The 17,847-nt window shown below is 41.8% G+C and overlaps 2 protein-coding genes across 5 annotated transcripts in view; one reads left to right on the forward strand and one right to left on the reverse strand.

Annotated features, from left to right (window-relative positions):
• Window positions 1-6,690: 6,690 nt before the first annotated feature.
• On the forward strand, window positions 6,691-16,099 carry casp3a (caspase 3, apoptosis-related cysteine peptidase a). 2 transcript variants are annotated; one of them, XM_082165844.1, is made up of 7 exons: window positions 6,691-6,845; window positions 7,394-7,617; window positions 8,004-8,146; window positions 9,529-9,657; window positions 9,955-10,130; window positions 10,244-10,361; window positions 14,925-16,099. In XM_082165844.1, exons 2-7 carry the CDS (start codon window positions 7,574-7,576, stop codon window positions 15,152-15,154), a joined length of 840 nt encoding a protein of 279 aa, XP_082021970.1. In that variant the 5' UTR covers window positions 6,691-6,845; window positions 7,394-7,573; the 3' UTR covers window positions 15,155-16,099. The 2 variants fall into 2 exon arrangements, with proteins under 2 accessions (XP_082021970.1, XP_082021971.1); XM_082165845.1 differs by having other exon boundaries at window positions 6,711-6,849.
• acsl1a (acyl-CoA synthetase long chain family member 1a) overlaps window positions 15,460-17,847 on the reverse strand; it is a 37,243-nt gene continuing 34,855 nt past the window's right edge. For all 3 annotated transcript variants that reach the window (XM_082165775.1, XM_082165776.1, XM_082165774.1), the window contains exon 21: window positions 15,460-17,728. In XM_082165775.1, coding sequence (XP_082021901.1) covers window positions 17,588-17,728 — 141 coding nt within the window. In that variant the 3' untranslated portion in view covers window positions 15,460-17,587. The remainder of the gene's footprint in view (window positions 17,729-17,847) is intronic.

The following is a 17,847-nucleotide window of genomic DNA, read 5'->3' on the forward strand; positions in this document are numbered from 1 at the left end:
TCTAAAAAAAAAACATTCCAAATTTGTTTAAACTGTCTTTATATACCAATACATAATTAAAATGTAAGTACTCTGAAAAAGAAAATATAAAAATCGAGTGACTGTAGACCTTTTAATCTGCAATAAACACAGCTCATTATTTCCATTCACTCCACCCCCTCCCTTCTGAGCTCCTTCCAAAGCCACGCCCCCAAAACACATGAACGCGCGACGCCAAACGCTCAGGCTGGAACAAGACGCATTTATTACCTGAGACGAGTGGAGAGGAAGGAGCGCAGTACATACAGTGACATCATGTCAGAATCACATGTAATAAAATACCTAACTTTATCACTATGAATATAAACAAATAAGATTTCTTTTAGTACTCACTATCAAGCTAGCATATCGATAATGGTAATATTTCATTCGGTAACGAGCTATATTTATAAGGCAAAACTAAAAACAGGTTGCATTGATACACGTTTTTCCATTACCATCAGTTACACTGTGATGAAGATGAATTTCGTGTAAGATTCATAACATATACGGTGTTTGCATGTAAGAGTTTCCATGATGAAAACATTGTTGACTCTAATGAAGACTAACGTACACTCCGAGTCCAGAGACAAGTACCGCATCGTCGGTTCGAGGACAGGTCCGGGGTTGAGGGCGAAGCAGAGGAGGTCGTTCAAGAGCGCGGGCAGGGTCCGAGGAAGTAGTTTTTGCCTTGTTTGCCTTCGCTGACTGCATATGCAGGTGCTTTGAGCTGAATATTCCTGGGAACGGTGACATGTGATGAGTGCACGCCGGGCAGCGCGCGCAGTGGGGCTCGGGGCGGGCACGAGACATGAAGGCATCTGATTGGTTCTTTACATTCGCACCAAATGGCAGTGATTGGTCAGAGTTTTTACTGTCCTGCAGCTGCTACAGAGGTCTGATTTTTTTCATTCCTTTTTCTAAACACATAATGTATTGACTACTATCAGGATGGAAGGACCATTTCACCCAGTATAAAAAAAAGTGTTTCTGAACAGGATTACCTACCCTACCTTTAAACCTGCCCAGCATTGCACGATTATATCTGTTCTCGCAACAGGACAATGCAGGTCTGTGTCAGGCACCTCCACAAAAACTGTGTGTGGAACTGAGGCGCAACAATCATCCAGCCCCTCAGATAACCACTTCACAACCGAACTCGGGAACTCCGAACAGACTTCAGTCCAGGTCCCAGCCGACCCGGAAAAGAGCATTGGTTAGACCCTCCTCCTATCTCTCAATTTTACTAAGATTTAGAAACGAAATACTTTAATAATTTAATCTGGGATGCAAATCATATCCTTTTCCATTCAGACGCCTCATATCGAAATGGTAGAAGCAATTTTTCTTTAGATTTTCTTTAAGAATCATTTATTAAATCTGGTCAGCGTTACATGATTATGTCTGTTCCTTCAAAAGGACAGTGCAGGAGTGGACTGGTCATCCCCACGAAAAAAGCAGCGGATGGAAATCAAAGTCAACAGTCAACAGTCGGATCCAGGCAGCTTAGACAAAATTGACGATTTATGTAGCATGTTTGCAAAATGTTGTGTAATTTCAGATATAACCATGCCTGACAAAATCTCAGAGGCAAAAACGAAAGATCCCTGAGCCTGTGTGTTGCGCACAGGGAGCACCTTTTATTAACAAGATCTCAGAGAGGAGCACAGAAGCTTCTGTAAGTCCCTTATATCTCTTGTTTTTACTTATTTTAAAATGTATTCAAACAAGTAAACATTGCCTTTAAAAAAAAAACTATTTTCATATTATGCATCTGCATTAGTTACAGTAATAGCATACAACACAAGTAAACTTTATCAACTTTGTTGTTACGTTCATTTTGAATAATATTTTCATTTTTGTCTCATTTTCTTCCTCTGACAGACTGCCACCGGGCATATTGCTCATTGTAAATAATATAACAATTAATTTATTAATTAATTAATACATTTAATGAATGTTATAAAACTAAGGCAACCAGCTTCAGATTTGCCCCAATCACAGCCCGACCTGTCGGGGAGCTCGTTGACTTGCAAATTGGGCTTACAATTCTGTAGTGTGAACTTGGCATAAGGAAGCACCTATGTGCAACTCTTCGCAAAAGGCTGCACCCGTGCCAACTGCCTCCCCAGAGGAAGCACCTGTGCCTGCTTCATCCCCTGAGGAAGCACCCAAGCCTGCCAGGCTCCCGTTTAGGAGAAAACTGATGACAAGGGATGTCATCTTGACAACCTTGCCCTTAATAATAATAATAATAATAATAATAATTTGTTACATTTATATAACGCTTTTCTGGGTATTCAAAGCGCTTTACATTGAAGGGGGAATCTCCTCAATCACCACCAATGTGCAGCATCCACCTGGATGATGCGACGTCAGCCATATTGTGCCAGAACGCCCACCACATACCAGCTTACTGGTGGAGAGGAGACAGGGTGATGAAGCCAGTCAGTATGGGGATGATTAGGAGGCCATGATTGATAGAGGCCAATGGGAAAATTTCGCCAGGATGCCGGGGTTACCCTACACTTTTTCGAAGGACATCCTGGGATTTTTAATGACCACAGAGAGTCAGGACCTCGGTTTAACGTCTCATCCGAAGGACGGTGCTTTTTGATATTATAGTGTCCCCGTCACTATACTGGGGCATCAGGACCCACACAGACCACAGGGTGAGCGCCCCAGCTGGTCTCACTAACCCCTCTTCAAACAGCAAAAAGATTTTACTTTCATTTTAATTTATATTATCATAGTTGCTCATTTTGTGTTGCATTAATGTTGCGTTGTTTATCATTAAAACATTAAAAATCTAAAGAAACAATGGTGTGGTTTTGTTTGATTGATGGGAATCTACACTGCAAAGCCTATCACGGCCTTACTAAAAAGAAAGTTAGGCTACGTTACGTACGTCAGTGTAGCCGCTCAACAGGTACCGCGCATTTTTGATGTGATGAGTTTTCGCCTGCTTACTCGCTTTAGTTCGTTATGGATATCCGTAAGTGGTAAAAAGCCCACCAACAGTCTCATCTGCCAAAGTGGATACAACACCGACGCCTCTTGATGTTGTAGTTGGCTCTGACCCTAGACGACAGTCTGAGCCTGATGCTGACAGTAGCTCTGTGGAGCCCGACCTTGGGCGTGGGGCAGCATTTGGGTCACAATTGCCTGTTGAATCAGTGGGTGTGAGTGACCTCGGCACGGACAAACCCAAACAGGTTGTGTTGAGGAAATATCCAGTCAAAATGTTTAGTAAAAAAAAAACGATCATTTTCCTCTGGCTGGTATTTGAACAGGGACTGGCTTGAGTTCTCGGTGGAAAAGGACTCCACATTTTGTTATGCCTGCAGGAAATTCAAATCTGTATCATCGGACGTGACCTTCTCCATTAAGGGATTTAATGATTGGAAACATGCAATTGAAACAGGCAAGGGCTTAAATAAGCATGCAGCTTCAAAAGAACATTTAGCCAGTGAAGCAATGTGGAGAGATTCAGAAAAACGTAGAGAGACAGGAAAAGAGATTTCCACTCTCTTAAATTCCGAGCAACTGGCTCGCAACAGATACTACTTGTCAGCCGTAATTGATATGCTGGAGTTTTTAGTGGTGAATCAATTGCCGTTACGTGGAGATAATGCTGGTTTTGCCAGTGTGCTAGATGATAATAGCTTCATGAGGCTATTTTTGTTTCTCTTTGAGTACACCATGTGCAAAGATCCCGAACTGACAAGGATTACAAAAACAATCCCACAGAATGCACGCTATACCAGCCCACAGATACAAAACGAGATTATCGAAATGATGAGTAAACTCGTGACAGAGGAAATAGTGAGACAAGTCGGCGATAGCTGGTATTCAATTAAAGTGGATGGCACAGGGGATACTTGAGACCAAGAAAATATATCTGTATTTGTGCGTTTTGTTGGCGAAAACTATGGTGTGTGTGTGAGCGCCTCTTGGTAATGGCCACATCTGAGAAAGGTGATGCAGAGGCTCTGACAGGTGTCACCATTGATGAGCTCACCAGCGCCGGACTCAGCACGGACAAAATCCTGAGTCAGGTTTATGATGGCACATCACTCATGTCTGGCAGGCATGGTGGTGTGCAGAAATGACTCCAAAACAAGTTGGATCGTAACATACCATATATTCACTGCTTTAATCACCAACTTCATCTGGTTGTGATTCATGCCATGTCCAGTGAAGCAGCTGTCGAGGATTTTTTTTTGGAGTATGCAACATGCTGTACAACTTCATCAGGAAGCCAACCGTGGCTATTCTGTACAAAGGCGATACCCTGAAACGTCTCTTGGACCAGAGATGGGCTGGCCATTTGGCAACGGTCAAAGTTGTGGTGAAGAGTTTTCACGACATATCCACATTACTGACCGAGGTGGAAAACACACAAGGCCTTGGAGCGGAGGTGCGCGTCGAGGCTACGTGGCTGCTTCGTGCTGTCACTGTTGTCACTCGAACCGCCTAACAGACTACTACAGGCCGAAGATATGGACTTGTTCACTACGGTGACACTTGTGAACAGCGCTTCTGACTGCGTGAAGACACTGCGCACAGAAAACGAGTTTTCTGCACCGTGGGATCTCTGCGCTCCTCCAGCATCGGCCACCGAGGCTGTGCCGGTGACCGACCCTGGTCCAAGCAAGAGAAGACGCACAATTAACAAGAACCTCCGCGGATTTGCAGTTGAAGAAACAGTTGGTCAGCCACAAAGTGACATAGACGAAAAGACTGAGTTCATGAGATTGTTTTACAGTGTTATCGATGCTGTGCAAGGAGAGATGAATGCGCATTTTGGAGAGCGCAGTAGCGAGCTCATTGGCGCACTGGCTGCTTTGAACCCAGAGGCCGAGGATAATTTCCTGGACCCATCAAAGGTAACCCCTCTCCTGGTATTAGCTGGAACTGATGTGGTTGAATCTGAATATAATGTGGCTCGTGAGTTTCTGGTGAAGAAAATGACTAACACCCCGGTTCCCCCCGAAGATGGAAAATGGAAAATAGCCAATATTCTCAGCACATTCAACTGTGCACTCCAGGCTATGCCGACTGTTCTCACAGCCTACACCCTTGCCCTAACTTTAGGAGCTTCCACAGCAATGTGTGAAAACTCATTTTCCACGCTCAAAAGCGTCTTCTTAGAGCATCGGCGCAGTATGCTGCACAGACGCAAGGCCCAGCTGATTCAGCTTGCTTTTGAAAAGGACCTCACTCACAAGTTTAAGTCCGAGTGGAAGGATACTTTGATGAGGAGGTTCTGCTCGGAGAAACGCCGCCTCCCGCTGTACTGACAGGAGGGACTGGAGAGAGGACAGCGCTGCCTCCACTCGAAGTACTGGTAGGTCTGGCGACAACACTGAAAGCACCTGACCCTGAAAGGTCCTGAAAACAAAGAAAAACAATATATAATCAGATTACAAAATTAACACAAGTTATTCCACATAGATGACTGTTACACATCACATTATGATCAGTATGTTTCACATTATGATTCAGCAAGATCACAGCCGTTCAGTATCAAATCTTAACATTCACTTAAGCCTCAAATATCTCAAAAAAACACAAACAAACATATTTAGAACACTCGCTTTGTAACAGAACCCAAAATGTGAGTATAATCATGTGCAAATAACAACGGTGTCACATTTGGCGTTTAGATGCAAAAAACTTTAACATATCAATCAATCAACATTTATTTATTAAGCACATTTAAAAACAACACAAGTTGGCCAAAGTGCTGTGCTACATGTCTAAAAATGACTCAATAAAAAAATTACTCAAATGATTCAGGAACAACAGTAAAATATGCTCACCACGCTGGGATCAGGTAAGGATAAAAAAATATAAAGCAATTTTGATGTTATTAGAACGTCTTGAGTCTTAGCATGGATCTCGTGAGTGCATCGTTTCTCTTCTCTAATGACGCAGAATCATATTCTGAAGCATCGCGTTATTAAATCGACAGACTCTTACAAATAATAATTTATTATAAATATTTGGTGGTGGCGCAATGGATAAGACACATGCCTTTGGTGTGAGAGACCCGGGTTCGAATCCACTGTGAGACACCAATGTGTCCCTGAGCAAGACACTTAACTCCTAGTTGCTCCAGAGGCGTGCGACCTCTGACATATATAGCAATTGTAAGTCGCTTCGGATAAAAGCGTCAGCTAAATGAATAAATGTAAATGTAAATAATTTATCCCTGCACATTATAATTTTATTTAAATAAATGTAGCCTACCCAGTCGTACCAAAGGCTGCAAGTCTGAGAAACGCCTATAAAACTGCATTGCAGACACAAAGGACCATTCCCACCACCATGCAATGTACATTGTGCAGCAGGTATGAATTTTTTATTTATTTTTTTCTCTCAAAATAATCAAGGTTAGAAATATGTCAGGGGTATAAGACAGGGGTTCTCAACTCTGGCCCTCGACTAGTCTGGCTATCACCAGACCAAGCTCAATCTTTTAAGATTGAACATTAGTCTGGGGAGTCTGCTCCGTATTTTCTACTACACAAGAGGCGTGATCAACGGGCATAGTTCAAATGGCTATGGCTCTGTACGCAATTGTGTAAGGGGCTATACAGACAGACAGAACTCAGAGGCTGTTCATGTGGCAGAATGTGTGTGTATAGAAGACATCTACCCAGCAGAGGGCGATATTGAAGCGCAATAGCCAAGCGCAAGGACTTCGAGTTATTGTAGAGCTAGAGGTGTCGCCTCAGTACACTTCCTGGATGCACAATAACCGCTTTGTCGTCGGAATCTTGTTCGTAAGCTGTCAATTACAGGACATTCTCCAATTTTTGGTCAGTAAGTTGCCATTGTTTTTCCTACATTAATGTTTTAGGATTTGTTTTTTTATGTCAATCTTTACTTGTTATCCGTTTACACGCCCAAAAGCAGACAAAGAAACGCCATGCATACGGATGCATAGTTTTAATAGTATGAAATATATTAAAATAGACTCTGTGCATTCCAGTAAAATCGTGGATTTACTTGTGGACCGTTACTAGGATAGTTAATTTGATAGGCATCATTCTTTGCTGTAATTATGTCTCAAATGTATTTTTTGATGCATTAGCAGGGCAAGCGGGACTTGACCTTCTTTACAATGGCTGTGTCTTTAAACCTTTACACCTTGACCGCGTTGTTGGGCACTTTTTGAACTTGCACGTTTGGAACACTCCCAACACGCTGGAAGACAGCTCGCTAGGTTTTGAAACACAGCCATTATGTTAATACTGTATTTGACTTTGCTAGTTAATATATTTGCTAACGCTGCCTTTTGCATTTATATATTGTTCAATAAAGCACAATATCCTAAGTCTTATTTCTGTTTTTTTCTTCTTCGCAGCTTCCCATTGGCTGGTCGTGCGAAACAACAAAGAAAATACATCCGGCATGCTGGTTCGGTGCTCATTCTACTGAAAGCCCGTTATAACGCGTTGTACGCCTCCAGTTACATTTATAACAGCTTCTCCTGTTGAAGAGGAAACCTTTTTTGTCTTTAAGAGTGATCGTTAAACGTTTGGAGATGAACGGAGACTACGTGGACGCGCGGAGCGAGGCTTCAACAGAGTAAGATGATATTGACGACTGTTGCTATGCAGCTTTCAGAAGTGATTGACAGTTCAAAAACAGTATTAAATTCCCTAACAATTGCTTTCTTTTTTTTTTTTTTTTTCATGGTGTTTAAATATAGACTGGTTTGTTTCTACTTGTTTATTTAAGCATTTAGGCCTAATAACGTGAAGGGTTGTATTTAACGTTTATTAATATTAATATTTATGATTATTATAAATTTAATCCATTAACTTCCATGAATATTACGGTTAGTGCTAAATAAATCAAACATGGAAGTAAAGAACAGACCCATACAAACATCTGCATAATCTCATTTAATATGTCTTTCATTTATAGTAGCTACTGTTTCATCTAACTGATTCATGCATCTGTTTGTACAGTCCTGGTACAGATGTGGCATCTGGACTGCAGCCCGTGCAGGTGGACGCTAAGGGTCAGTCACATGTCTTCAGATACAGCCTGAACTACCCCAACATCGGGCACTGCGTCATCATCAACAACAAGAACTTTGATCGCAAGACAGGTAACACTTGTCAGTCGTCTTGTTTTTGTGAAAGTTGTCAATTTGAATGCTCATCAAACTCAGATGATTGTTGAAATGCATTTACTTATGAACGGAACAGTGAACAAATTTAATAGTGTATACATGCATTAAACAAAATAAATAAAATAATATACATGTATTATATGTAATAAGAATATGTAAATGTAATCTTTAGATGAACCCAAAATTAATATCTGTCTTAACAGTTTTTTGTTTTTTTTTTACCTGTAGTGTGCACATATTTTAAAAAATAATTAAACACTGCGCTGTCAAAGTTAATGCTTTTATATGTGGTCAGACACTTGCATGTGTCATTTTATTGTTGACATTTTACCCAAAATCAAGCTCAAATGGAGTTAGGAGTTTTTTGCCCAGTGGATTTTGGACATACATGTTTTGTCCGTCATTGGACCGACCTCATCTGAGGCAATAAGTGCATATATTATGCATATATTCAACTTATAAAGTTTAATGTAGCTATGCTGGCGCTCAGTTTTTTTCTGTCATGTGGCCAAAATCTTGTGTATTTAAAGACGAAGTGCTACGCACAGGCTATTTATGACAGTATTGGCTATGACTCGATGAAAAATGCTAGACTACGACACTCTTCTCAGCTCCTCAAATACATAAAACATTAGCCTTTATATATGTATAGTGTTTCTTGAGTAAAGAAAATACTGTACTTATTCAAAGTCAAAGAACCAATTCTTTATTTACCCTTGCATTGCAAACAAGCAGTGAAGCAGAGACTGTTCAAACTGCGTGCAGCTATGATGCTGTACAGAAAATTACACCAATCAGAGAGTCGAAAAAAGCAACATGCTCCAAAATAGCTCTTTAGCTCCGCCTACTCCCATAAAGCACTATGAATGTGCATAATTTATGCATATTTTGCAGTAAACCTAAAATATATGGTTTTTATACATATAATAAACATTTGTAAATGATTGGTTTTAAATGTTATACCCACAGACAGACATAAAGGATGACCAATAGTAATGATTTATTTTTAAAAAAGGGTACTATACGGTTATCCGGACCACACGATGGCCTACCCCTAACCCCGCCCCTAAACCTACCCGTCACTGGGGTTAAGACCAATCAGGGATGACTACACGGACTATACGGGACTAAAAGACACACGTGTGGTCCGGATAACCGTATAGTTCCAAAAAAAGACGAAAAATGGAGAAGCGAGGTTTCCATAGTATTGATGGCCATGCTGTGAAAGTGTGAATCACTAATATCAATTAAAAATGTAATGAATATATTGTGTTTCTCTAGTCTTAAACTTTTTTAAGTCATTTAAAAAAATATGTTATATGTAAGAGTGATGGTTACCTGTTCTTCACCTCCTACAGGCATGAACCAACGCAATGGCACTGATGTAGATGCAGGAAACGTAATGAATGTGTTTCGAAAGCTTGGATACACTGTGAAAGTTTACAATGACCAGACAGTAATGCAGATTAAGCAGGTTTTAACAGCAGGTATGGTGTATTCATATTACACTCAGTCTGCACAAACCTTAAATGAATTCTTATATCTTGTTTCTCAGCTTTCTGCCTCAATATCAGTAGATTAATCTTAAAATCCCAAGTTTTCTTGTTATTGCGATCAGGGCATTAAGTAATTATTTAAAAAGCATGTTGATGTTATAACTGAAAAATTACCAAATTAATTTGAATCAGCTGCCAATACCCAAATGTTATGTTAATTGAACATTATACTTTTTATACCATTTGAATTGTAACCAATTGTAACATGGCTGTTTGTTGTTCTCTCAGTTGCCCGTGACGACCACAGTCGCTGTGCTTCATTTGTGTGTGTGATGCTCAGTCATGGAGACGAGGGAGTGTTTTTTGGCACTGATGGTTCTCTGGAGCTAAAGTCCTTAACTAGCCTGTTTAGAGGAGACCGCTGCCCATCGCTTGTGGGAAAGCCCAAACTTTTCTTCATACAGGTACATCCTGAATCTCTGCTGTCATCTTGTGTGTGTGTGTGTGTGTGTTTTCTGGGTTGATGTTTATAATGAGCTGGCTCAGAGTGCTTGTTTTCCACTCTTGAATTATCCAGGCTTGTAGAGGTACAGAGCTGGATCCCGGTGTGGAGACTGACGCCAGTAGCAGCTCAGACGGTCCAGTGAGGATACCTGTGGAGGCAGACTTCCTCTATGCATACTCTACAGTACCAGGTGCAGACACACAAAGCACACAAATGTATCACAGTATCAGATGAAAACTTCACAAACATAATGAATGTGCACTATCAAATCAGCATATTAGAAGGATTTCTGAAGCATTATGTGGAATTGAAGTTTAGAGTAATGATGCTGAAATTGCATACAGTTTAACATAGTAAAAAGTTATTTTAATAATATATAATAATAATAATAATTCACTATATTACTTTTATTCTGTATTTTTGTTCTATAAATGCAGCCTGTGTGAGCTTAAGAGATATTTTTTTTTATATGTCTACAGTTGCAAATGCACAAAGGGAAGTTTAATGAATTGTGGCTACTGATAGTATTCCTTATATGCTGATTAATCAATCGAAACCCAAGTAGGCATATATATAATTGAAGATAATTCTCTAAATGAAGATCATTTACATTAATGCTGTCTATCGAATAAAAAATTAACTAATTAATTTGCATATTTAATTAATTGTGATTTAATTGCACCTAACATTAAAGTTTTTAGCATATCTTTATATTGTAATTTCACATTCAATCTCCAAATTAATGTAGAAACCACATAAATATAGATAGGTAGAAAATAGGCCAATAGGCTACATAAATTGAATAATTATCAAACACTTGTTTTTAAATTAAACATAGATTTTTTTTTTATTAAAGCTACAAAAGTTATTCAGTCAAGAACAGTGAGTGATTTTCTCTTTTTCTTTTGTTCTTTGATTAACATTAAAGCAGCACTCAGTAGCTTCGGGACTTCTTCGCTGTATTCTCGCTTTTTGCTCGCAGGTTTCTCTCTAGAGCTCCCCCCACAGCTTCGGAATAGATATTTGACAACACTGTTGTAAAAACTCGTTGTTGATTCTCAGACACCAGAGGCTATAGATCAACGACATCAAAGCAGATGGGACGTTCTTTAAAACGTCTTCTTCATTCGGGTTCGGACAGCGTGAGGGAGCGCAATAATGACAGCATTTTAGCAGATTTCTTTTGGCCGTAAAGCAATTGTTTACATCGCGAGACCTGATATCACGCGAGACTTCCTGACGCAGCGGCCGGCGGCCCGCCGGCTCAAAGTTGCAAGTGCGTATTTTCCGCTCACGGGCACCAGGGGGGTGCGAAACGACCACCATTCAACCCGAAATAAGTAATATAACCATTCCAATGACTCCGAAGCTGTTCAGTTAAGGTAAAAAAAGTTACTTAGTTCACCTTTAATGACAGACAGCAGCAGGTTTATTAGGCTGCTGTCACTTTAAGACCTGCCACACATGACACAGATCTGACATGCATACCATTCTCTTTACGTTCATTTAAAGCCCGGGACACACCAAGCCGATGGCTGGCCGTCGGGCAGTTTTTGTGCGTCAGCCAACTAAGTTTTCTGAGTGTGTTCCGCACAGTCGGCTGAAATGTTGACATGTTGAATCGGACGTCGGTGAGAGAGAGAACTCTGATTGGCTGTTCAGCTTAGTGAACGAGTAATAATATATTATATAATAATAGCAAAACAGTGAGCAAAGAGGTCAAAACGGTACAGATAGAAGGCTGTTCTAAAGTAACGTTATCTTACCTGAGTGTTTCTCGGCGAATATTTCAATATTAACATGAGCGGAGTGGAATAAAGAAAAGTGTTTAGCAGGATTGATATTCAAAATGGTAAGCACGCACTGCTTTGTTTATGGTTTGTGTATCTGCAGACTGCAGCGTCGGTTTCCCTTTTTGAATGACGAATATAGACGAATATATCTTCAGAAATACACAGTTGTCTCATTTACACGCAGGCACAGAACGCGCATTCTAGCTGACAGTCGGCTGTAGTTCTCTCAGTGTGTTCAAGTGCAGCTTTTTTTTTCCATACGCAGGCGAAGCGAGGCGACAACACAAACGGCTTTCATCAGCGCTAGTGCTTTGGCATCGGTTTGGTGTGTCCCAGGCTTAAGACTGTGCTTGGCATAATTTTGTGTGTTTTCGTTCGTAATAAAGCGTTCAATTTGTTCATAATGAAGCGTCATTCTGTGCATATGAATCTTGTCACAGACAGGAGATTCACAGAGTTTGGGGACTCCGTCGTTCTACTGGGGGACTTCAATGCCCACGTGGGCAGCGACAGTGACACCTGGAGGGGCGTGATTGGGAGGAAAGGCCCCCCTGATCTGAGCCCGAGCGGTGTTCTGTTATTGGACTTCTTTGCTAGTTACAGCCTTTCCATAACGAACACCATGTTCAAGCATAAGGGTGTCCATCAGTGCACGTAGCACCAGGACACCCTAGGCCGGAGGTCGATGATCGACTTTGTGGTCGTTTCATCCGACCTCCGGCCGTATGTCTTGGACACTCGTGTGAAGAGAGGGGCGGAGCTGTCAACTGATCACCACCTGGTGGTGAGTTGGATCAGATGGCGGGGGAAGCTGAATAGACTCGGCAGACCCAAACGTACTGTGAGGGTCTGCTGGGAACGTTTGGCCAAGTCTCCTGTCAGAGAGATCTTCAACTCCCACCTCCGGTGGAGCTTCAACGGGATCCCGAGGGAGTCTGGATATATTGAGTCCGAATGGACCATGTTCTCCACCTCCATTGTCGATGCGGCCGCTCTGAGCTGTGGCTAAGGTCTCCGGTGCCTGTCGAGGCGGCAATCCCCGAACCCGGTGGTGGACACCGGAAGTAAGGGATGCCATCAAGCTGAAGAAGGAGTCCTATCGGGCCTGGCTGGCTTGTGGGACTCCTGAGGCAGCTGCCAGGTACCCACAGGCCAAGCAGACTGCAGCCCGGGTGGTCGTGGAGGCAAAAAATCATGCTTGGGAGGAGTTTGGTGAGGCCATGGAGAAGGACTACCGGTTGGCCTCGAAGAGATTCTGGCAAACTGTCCGGTGCCTCAGGAGGGGTAAGCAGTGCCCTACCAACGCTGTTTTCAGTGGAGGTGGGCAGCTGTTGACCTCAAATAGGGATGTCGTTGGACAGTGAAAGGAATACTTTGAGGATCTCCTCAATCCCACTGACTGCATTGAGGAAGCAGTGGCTGAGGGCTCGGAGGTGGACTCGTCCATCACCCAAGCTGAAGTCACAGAGGTAGTCAAGAAGCTCCTCGGTGGCAAGGCACCGGGGGTGGATGAGATCCGCCCTGAGTACCTCAAGTCTCTGGATGTTGTGGGGTTGTCTTGGCTGACACGCCTCTGCAGCATCGCGTGGCGGTTGGGGACAGTACCTTTGGACTGGCAGACCGGGGTGGTGGTCCCTCTTTTTAAGAAGGGGGACCAGAGGGTGTGTTCCGACTACAGGGGGATCACACTTATCAGCCTCTCCGGGAAAGTCTATGCCAGGGTACTGGAGAAGAGAATACGGCCGATAGTAGAACCCCGGATTCAGGAGGAACAGTGCAGTTTTCGTCCCTGTCGTGGAACACTGGACCAGCTCTATACCCTCTCCAGGGTGCTGGAGGGTTCATGGGAGTTTGCCCAACCAATCCACATGTGCTTTATGGATTTGGAGAAGGCATTCGTCTGTGTCCCTCGCAGCGTCCTGTGGAGGGTGCTCTTTGTCACCGGTTCTGTTTCAGAATTTCTAGGCGCAGCCAGGGGCCGGAGGGTGTCAGGTTTGAGGACCACACGATTTCGTCTCTGCTTTTTGCGGATGATGATGTCGTGCTGGCCCCATCAGACCAGGACCTTCAGCATGCGCTGGGACGGTTTGCAGCCGAGTGTGAAGCGGCTGGGATGAGAATCAGCATCTCGAAATCCGAGGCCATGGTTCTCAGTCGGAAAAGGGTGGCTTGCACTTCAGGTTGATGGAGAGTTCCTGCCTCAAGTGGAGGAGTTCAAGTATCTTGGGGTCTTGTTCACGAGTGAGGGAAGGACGGAACGGGAGATTGACAGACGGATCGGTGCAGCTTCTGCAGTAATGCGGTCGATGTACCGGTCTGTCGTGGTGAAGAAAGAGCTGAGCTGCAAGGTGAAGCTCTCGATTTACCGGTCAATCTACGTTCCTACTCTCACCTATGGTCATGAGCTGTGGGTCATGACCAAAAGGACAAGATCCCGGATACAGGCGGCCAAAATGAGCTTTCTCCACAGGGTGGCTGGGCGATCCCTTAGAGATAGGGTGAGGAGCTCGGTCATTCGAGAGGAGCTCAGAGTTGAGCCGCTGCTCCTCCACATCGAGAGGGGCCAGCTGAGGTGGCTCGGGCATCTGATCCGGATGCCTCCAGGACGCCTTCCCGAGAAGGTGTTCCGGGCATGTTCCAACGGGAGGAGACCCCGGGGAAGACCTAGGACACGCTAGGGATTATGTCTCCTGGCTAGCCTGGGAACGCCTCCGTGTCCCCCTGGAAGAGCTGGAAGAAGTGTCTGGGGAGAGGAAAGTCTGGGCATCTCTGCTTAGACTGCTGCCCCCGCGACCCGGCCCCGGATAAGCGGAAGAAAATGATGATGATGATGATGATGATGATGATGATTTTGAACACGTTAAACTGAAACAATTAATCGCATGCCATAACGCATTAATTTTGAAAGCCCTAATTTACATGCATGGAATGTTTCCTAATGTATTTCTTTTCTCTGTCAGGTTACTACTCTTGGAGAAACACCATGAGCGGTTCATGGTTCATTCAGTCTCTCTGTGAAATGATGGCAAAGTATGGCAAAGAACTTGAGCTCATGCAGATCATGACCAGGGTCAACCATAAAGTGGCGTACAACTTTGAGTCGACCTCCAACATGCCTGACTTTGACGCTAGGAAACAAATACCCTGCATTGTCTCGATGCTCACCAAAGAGATGTACTTCAATCCTTGAAGGTACAAGGGAACTTTAAGGCATATGATATAGATTTAGGGGTTGAGTAAGTATAAGACACTTTTTACACAGGGAAACTCTTTTTCAGATCCACTTATTTACCAGAAGCATTAGCTGAACATGCTTAGTTTGTGATTTCTCTCTCAGGATGGTTATTGTTGATGGTTTTCCTAACAAGTCTAAATGTAATTTAAAGTGTTGTACGTAAAATTAGGTGCTCAGGTCTTTTTCATCTTGTGACTATACCATTTACTTGTTGCTTGCCTCTGGTTTACTAATAAAAAATATAATAATAATGAATTAAAAAAAAGGTGGCAGAATTAGCAGTAATCAGGGACTTTGATAAACTTTAATGTGTTATTGCACTAGTTTGACTAAATGAGAATCATAGGTGGGCATTAAATCAGTTAAAGCAATGGACGGTGAGATTACTTTAAATTGAAGGGAAACCAGTGTGCCTGTTTTAATGTGAAAAGCAAACAACAATCAGAACTATTCCTGGTGCTTCTCACTGAGCCATGTTAACAGATTTTGATAACTTCTGAAATATAAAGTGTAGTTTTCCACGGAGACACAATAAATGTGTTATTTACAGACATACTTTGTTTCATGAAGTTAAGCTGTGGAAGGTATCAGTGACATCCAGTCCACTTACCACAGAAAATTGTGTACATGCATTGACATTTTGATCTAAAAGTTGAAGTGTGTGGGGCAAAACCATCACTGTAAGTGCATACATGTCAACACTCTTTTTGTTGTAACGGTCAGCATCAGTCACCTGAGAAAGTCACTGTCATGAATAATTCTTTCAGTTGAGGTCATGCATGCATTGTGTACGTTATGATCTAATTATGCATACATGATAGAAAATGTTTCATGTTTACTGTACAATCATGAATATGTACATTTAATGTATGTAATTAAACAGCTCTGTGGTGCACTGGATGATTGGTCAATATTTAATTGAGATTCTGAGAGTTTGTGTTACCGACGTTTCAAAATGATTCAATATTGAGCAGACATTTTTGAAGACATTTTGAAATAAACTGATGGTTGGAAATTATAGAGATGTCTGTCTAAAGAACAATTGCATCTATAATGGGTGTTTGTTAGCTCTTATTATAATCTCAAATATTTAGATTGGGAGCAGAAAAACATGTTTTCACAACCTATGTCTATATAGCGTGTAGGACACTGACAGCCAGTGAAACCAGTTTACTGAATTACAAGAAGGGTGTTTGCATTTAGAAAGTTTGTTCAGGTGTATCAATCGCCTAAGCACAGGTAACAGTAAGTGACAACGGAATCGTAAACTAAAGAAAAGGAGTTTCTCATCCATTATTCAATCATATGCCTCATTATCTTTTCAGTTTCATTAATTAAAATAATTAGCCATTTGCCTTGCACTCTTAGTAGCAGGTCATAGAGTAGACCTTTATCTACACTTTATATTGTAATCATGGAATCTTTTCCCCCATATATTATGCCCCATATCTTTTCCCCCTAATTTTTTTTTATTTAAAATAGCACCAATGAAAGAAATGAGAACTTTTCAAACAGCAAATTCTTTTTTAACCACAAAAGTCATATTTGTCTTTTCAAAAGTACAGCGTTAATATTTCATGTTCATATATATAAAAAAAATCTAACTCAAAATGAATTGCTCTTCTCACTCATTCTCATGCAAGATCATTCCCACTGTCTGTGAACCAGAAATGTAGTTATGCTTTAGTAATTATATTACTACAAACACCTGCAAATAGATGGAATAATATAATATACTGATGTTTGATGAATAATTCCCAATGAGGAAATGTATTACCAATATTATATTGTGCAACACTCACATTTTCTAAATATAGACACTGAGGTATGTATAAAAAATAATGAATAGGAACTAGGTTAAAGAAAACAAACCCAAACATTATTAAAAGTCAATGCCATCAATTTATTTCTGTCTCACACCCACATGCTAGAAATAAACTTTTGCACAATTTGCATGAACCAGAATACATTAAAAGATGTACAAAAACATAAATAGATGACCTATATACAAGCTTTAATCTCCATGAGAGAGGCACATCTGAGATGGACCGAGATTTCAAAGGGCTGTTAGTGGAATCTGAGCATCAACCACAACCAGTTTAAGATGTCATTCTACTGTCAATTTCAGTGGAAATCATTTATTCAGATATGGAAATATGAGTCTGTGTCAAACACATAGTACTTCACCTCTTTTGAGAGACGACGCTGGCACCTCCAAGTGGTAGAAATGACAAAAGTACTTCAATTAGGCTTCAGTGAGTCCAAGAGTATCAACATCTGCAGTGGTCCTGATGCAATAACATGACAGAACTGGAGCACCTCCTTTATAATCATCAACACATCGCAAGTATGCGTGTTTTGGGGTGTTCTAGTTCAGTCACTCTGTGTTCACATTTTGATTTTGGCATAAAGCTGGTCAGTCTGCTCCCTGAAGCGGCTTCTCAGCTCGGTTCTCTTTGCTTTCAGTGTTGGTGTGAGGAGTCCATTCTGAACAGAGAACATCTCCATGTGCAGGGCAATGTCTCTCACCTACAAACACACAGATTAGATAAAAGAATACACAGTCATTCTTTTACAGGTGTTGTCAACCTTTTCTGAACCCTCCATCTAAACTCTCAACCAACTAGTATACAATTGCTTACATTTCA

This window comes from Leuciscus leuciscus (assembly GCF_965113295.1).
Source record: "Leuciscus leuciscus genome assembly, chromosome: 3".
NCBI classification, from domain to species: Eukaryota; Metazoa; Chordata; class Actinopteri; order Cypriniformes; family Leuciscidae; genus Leuciscus; species Leuciscus leuciscus.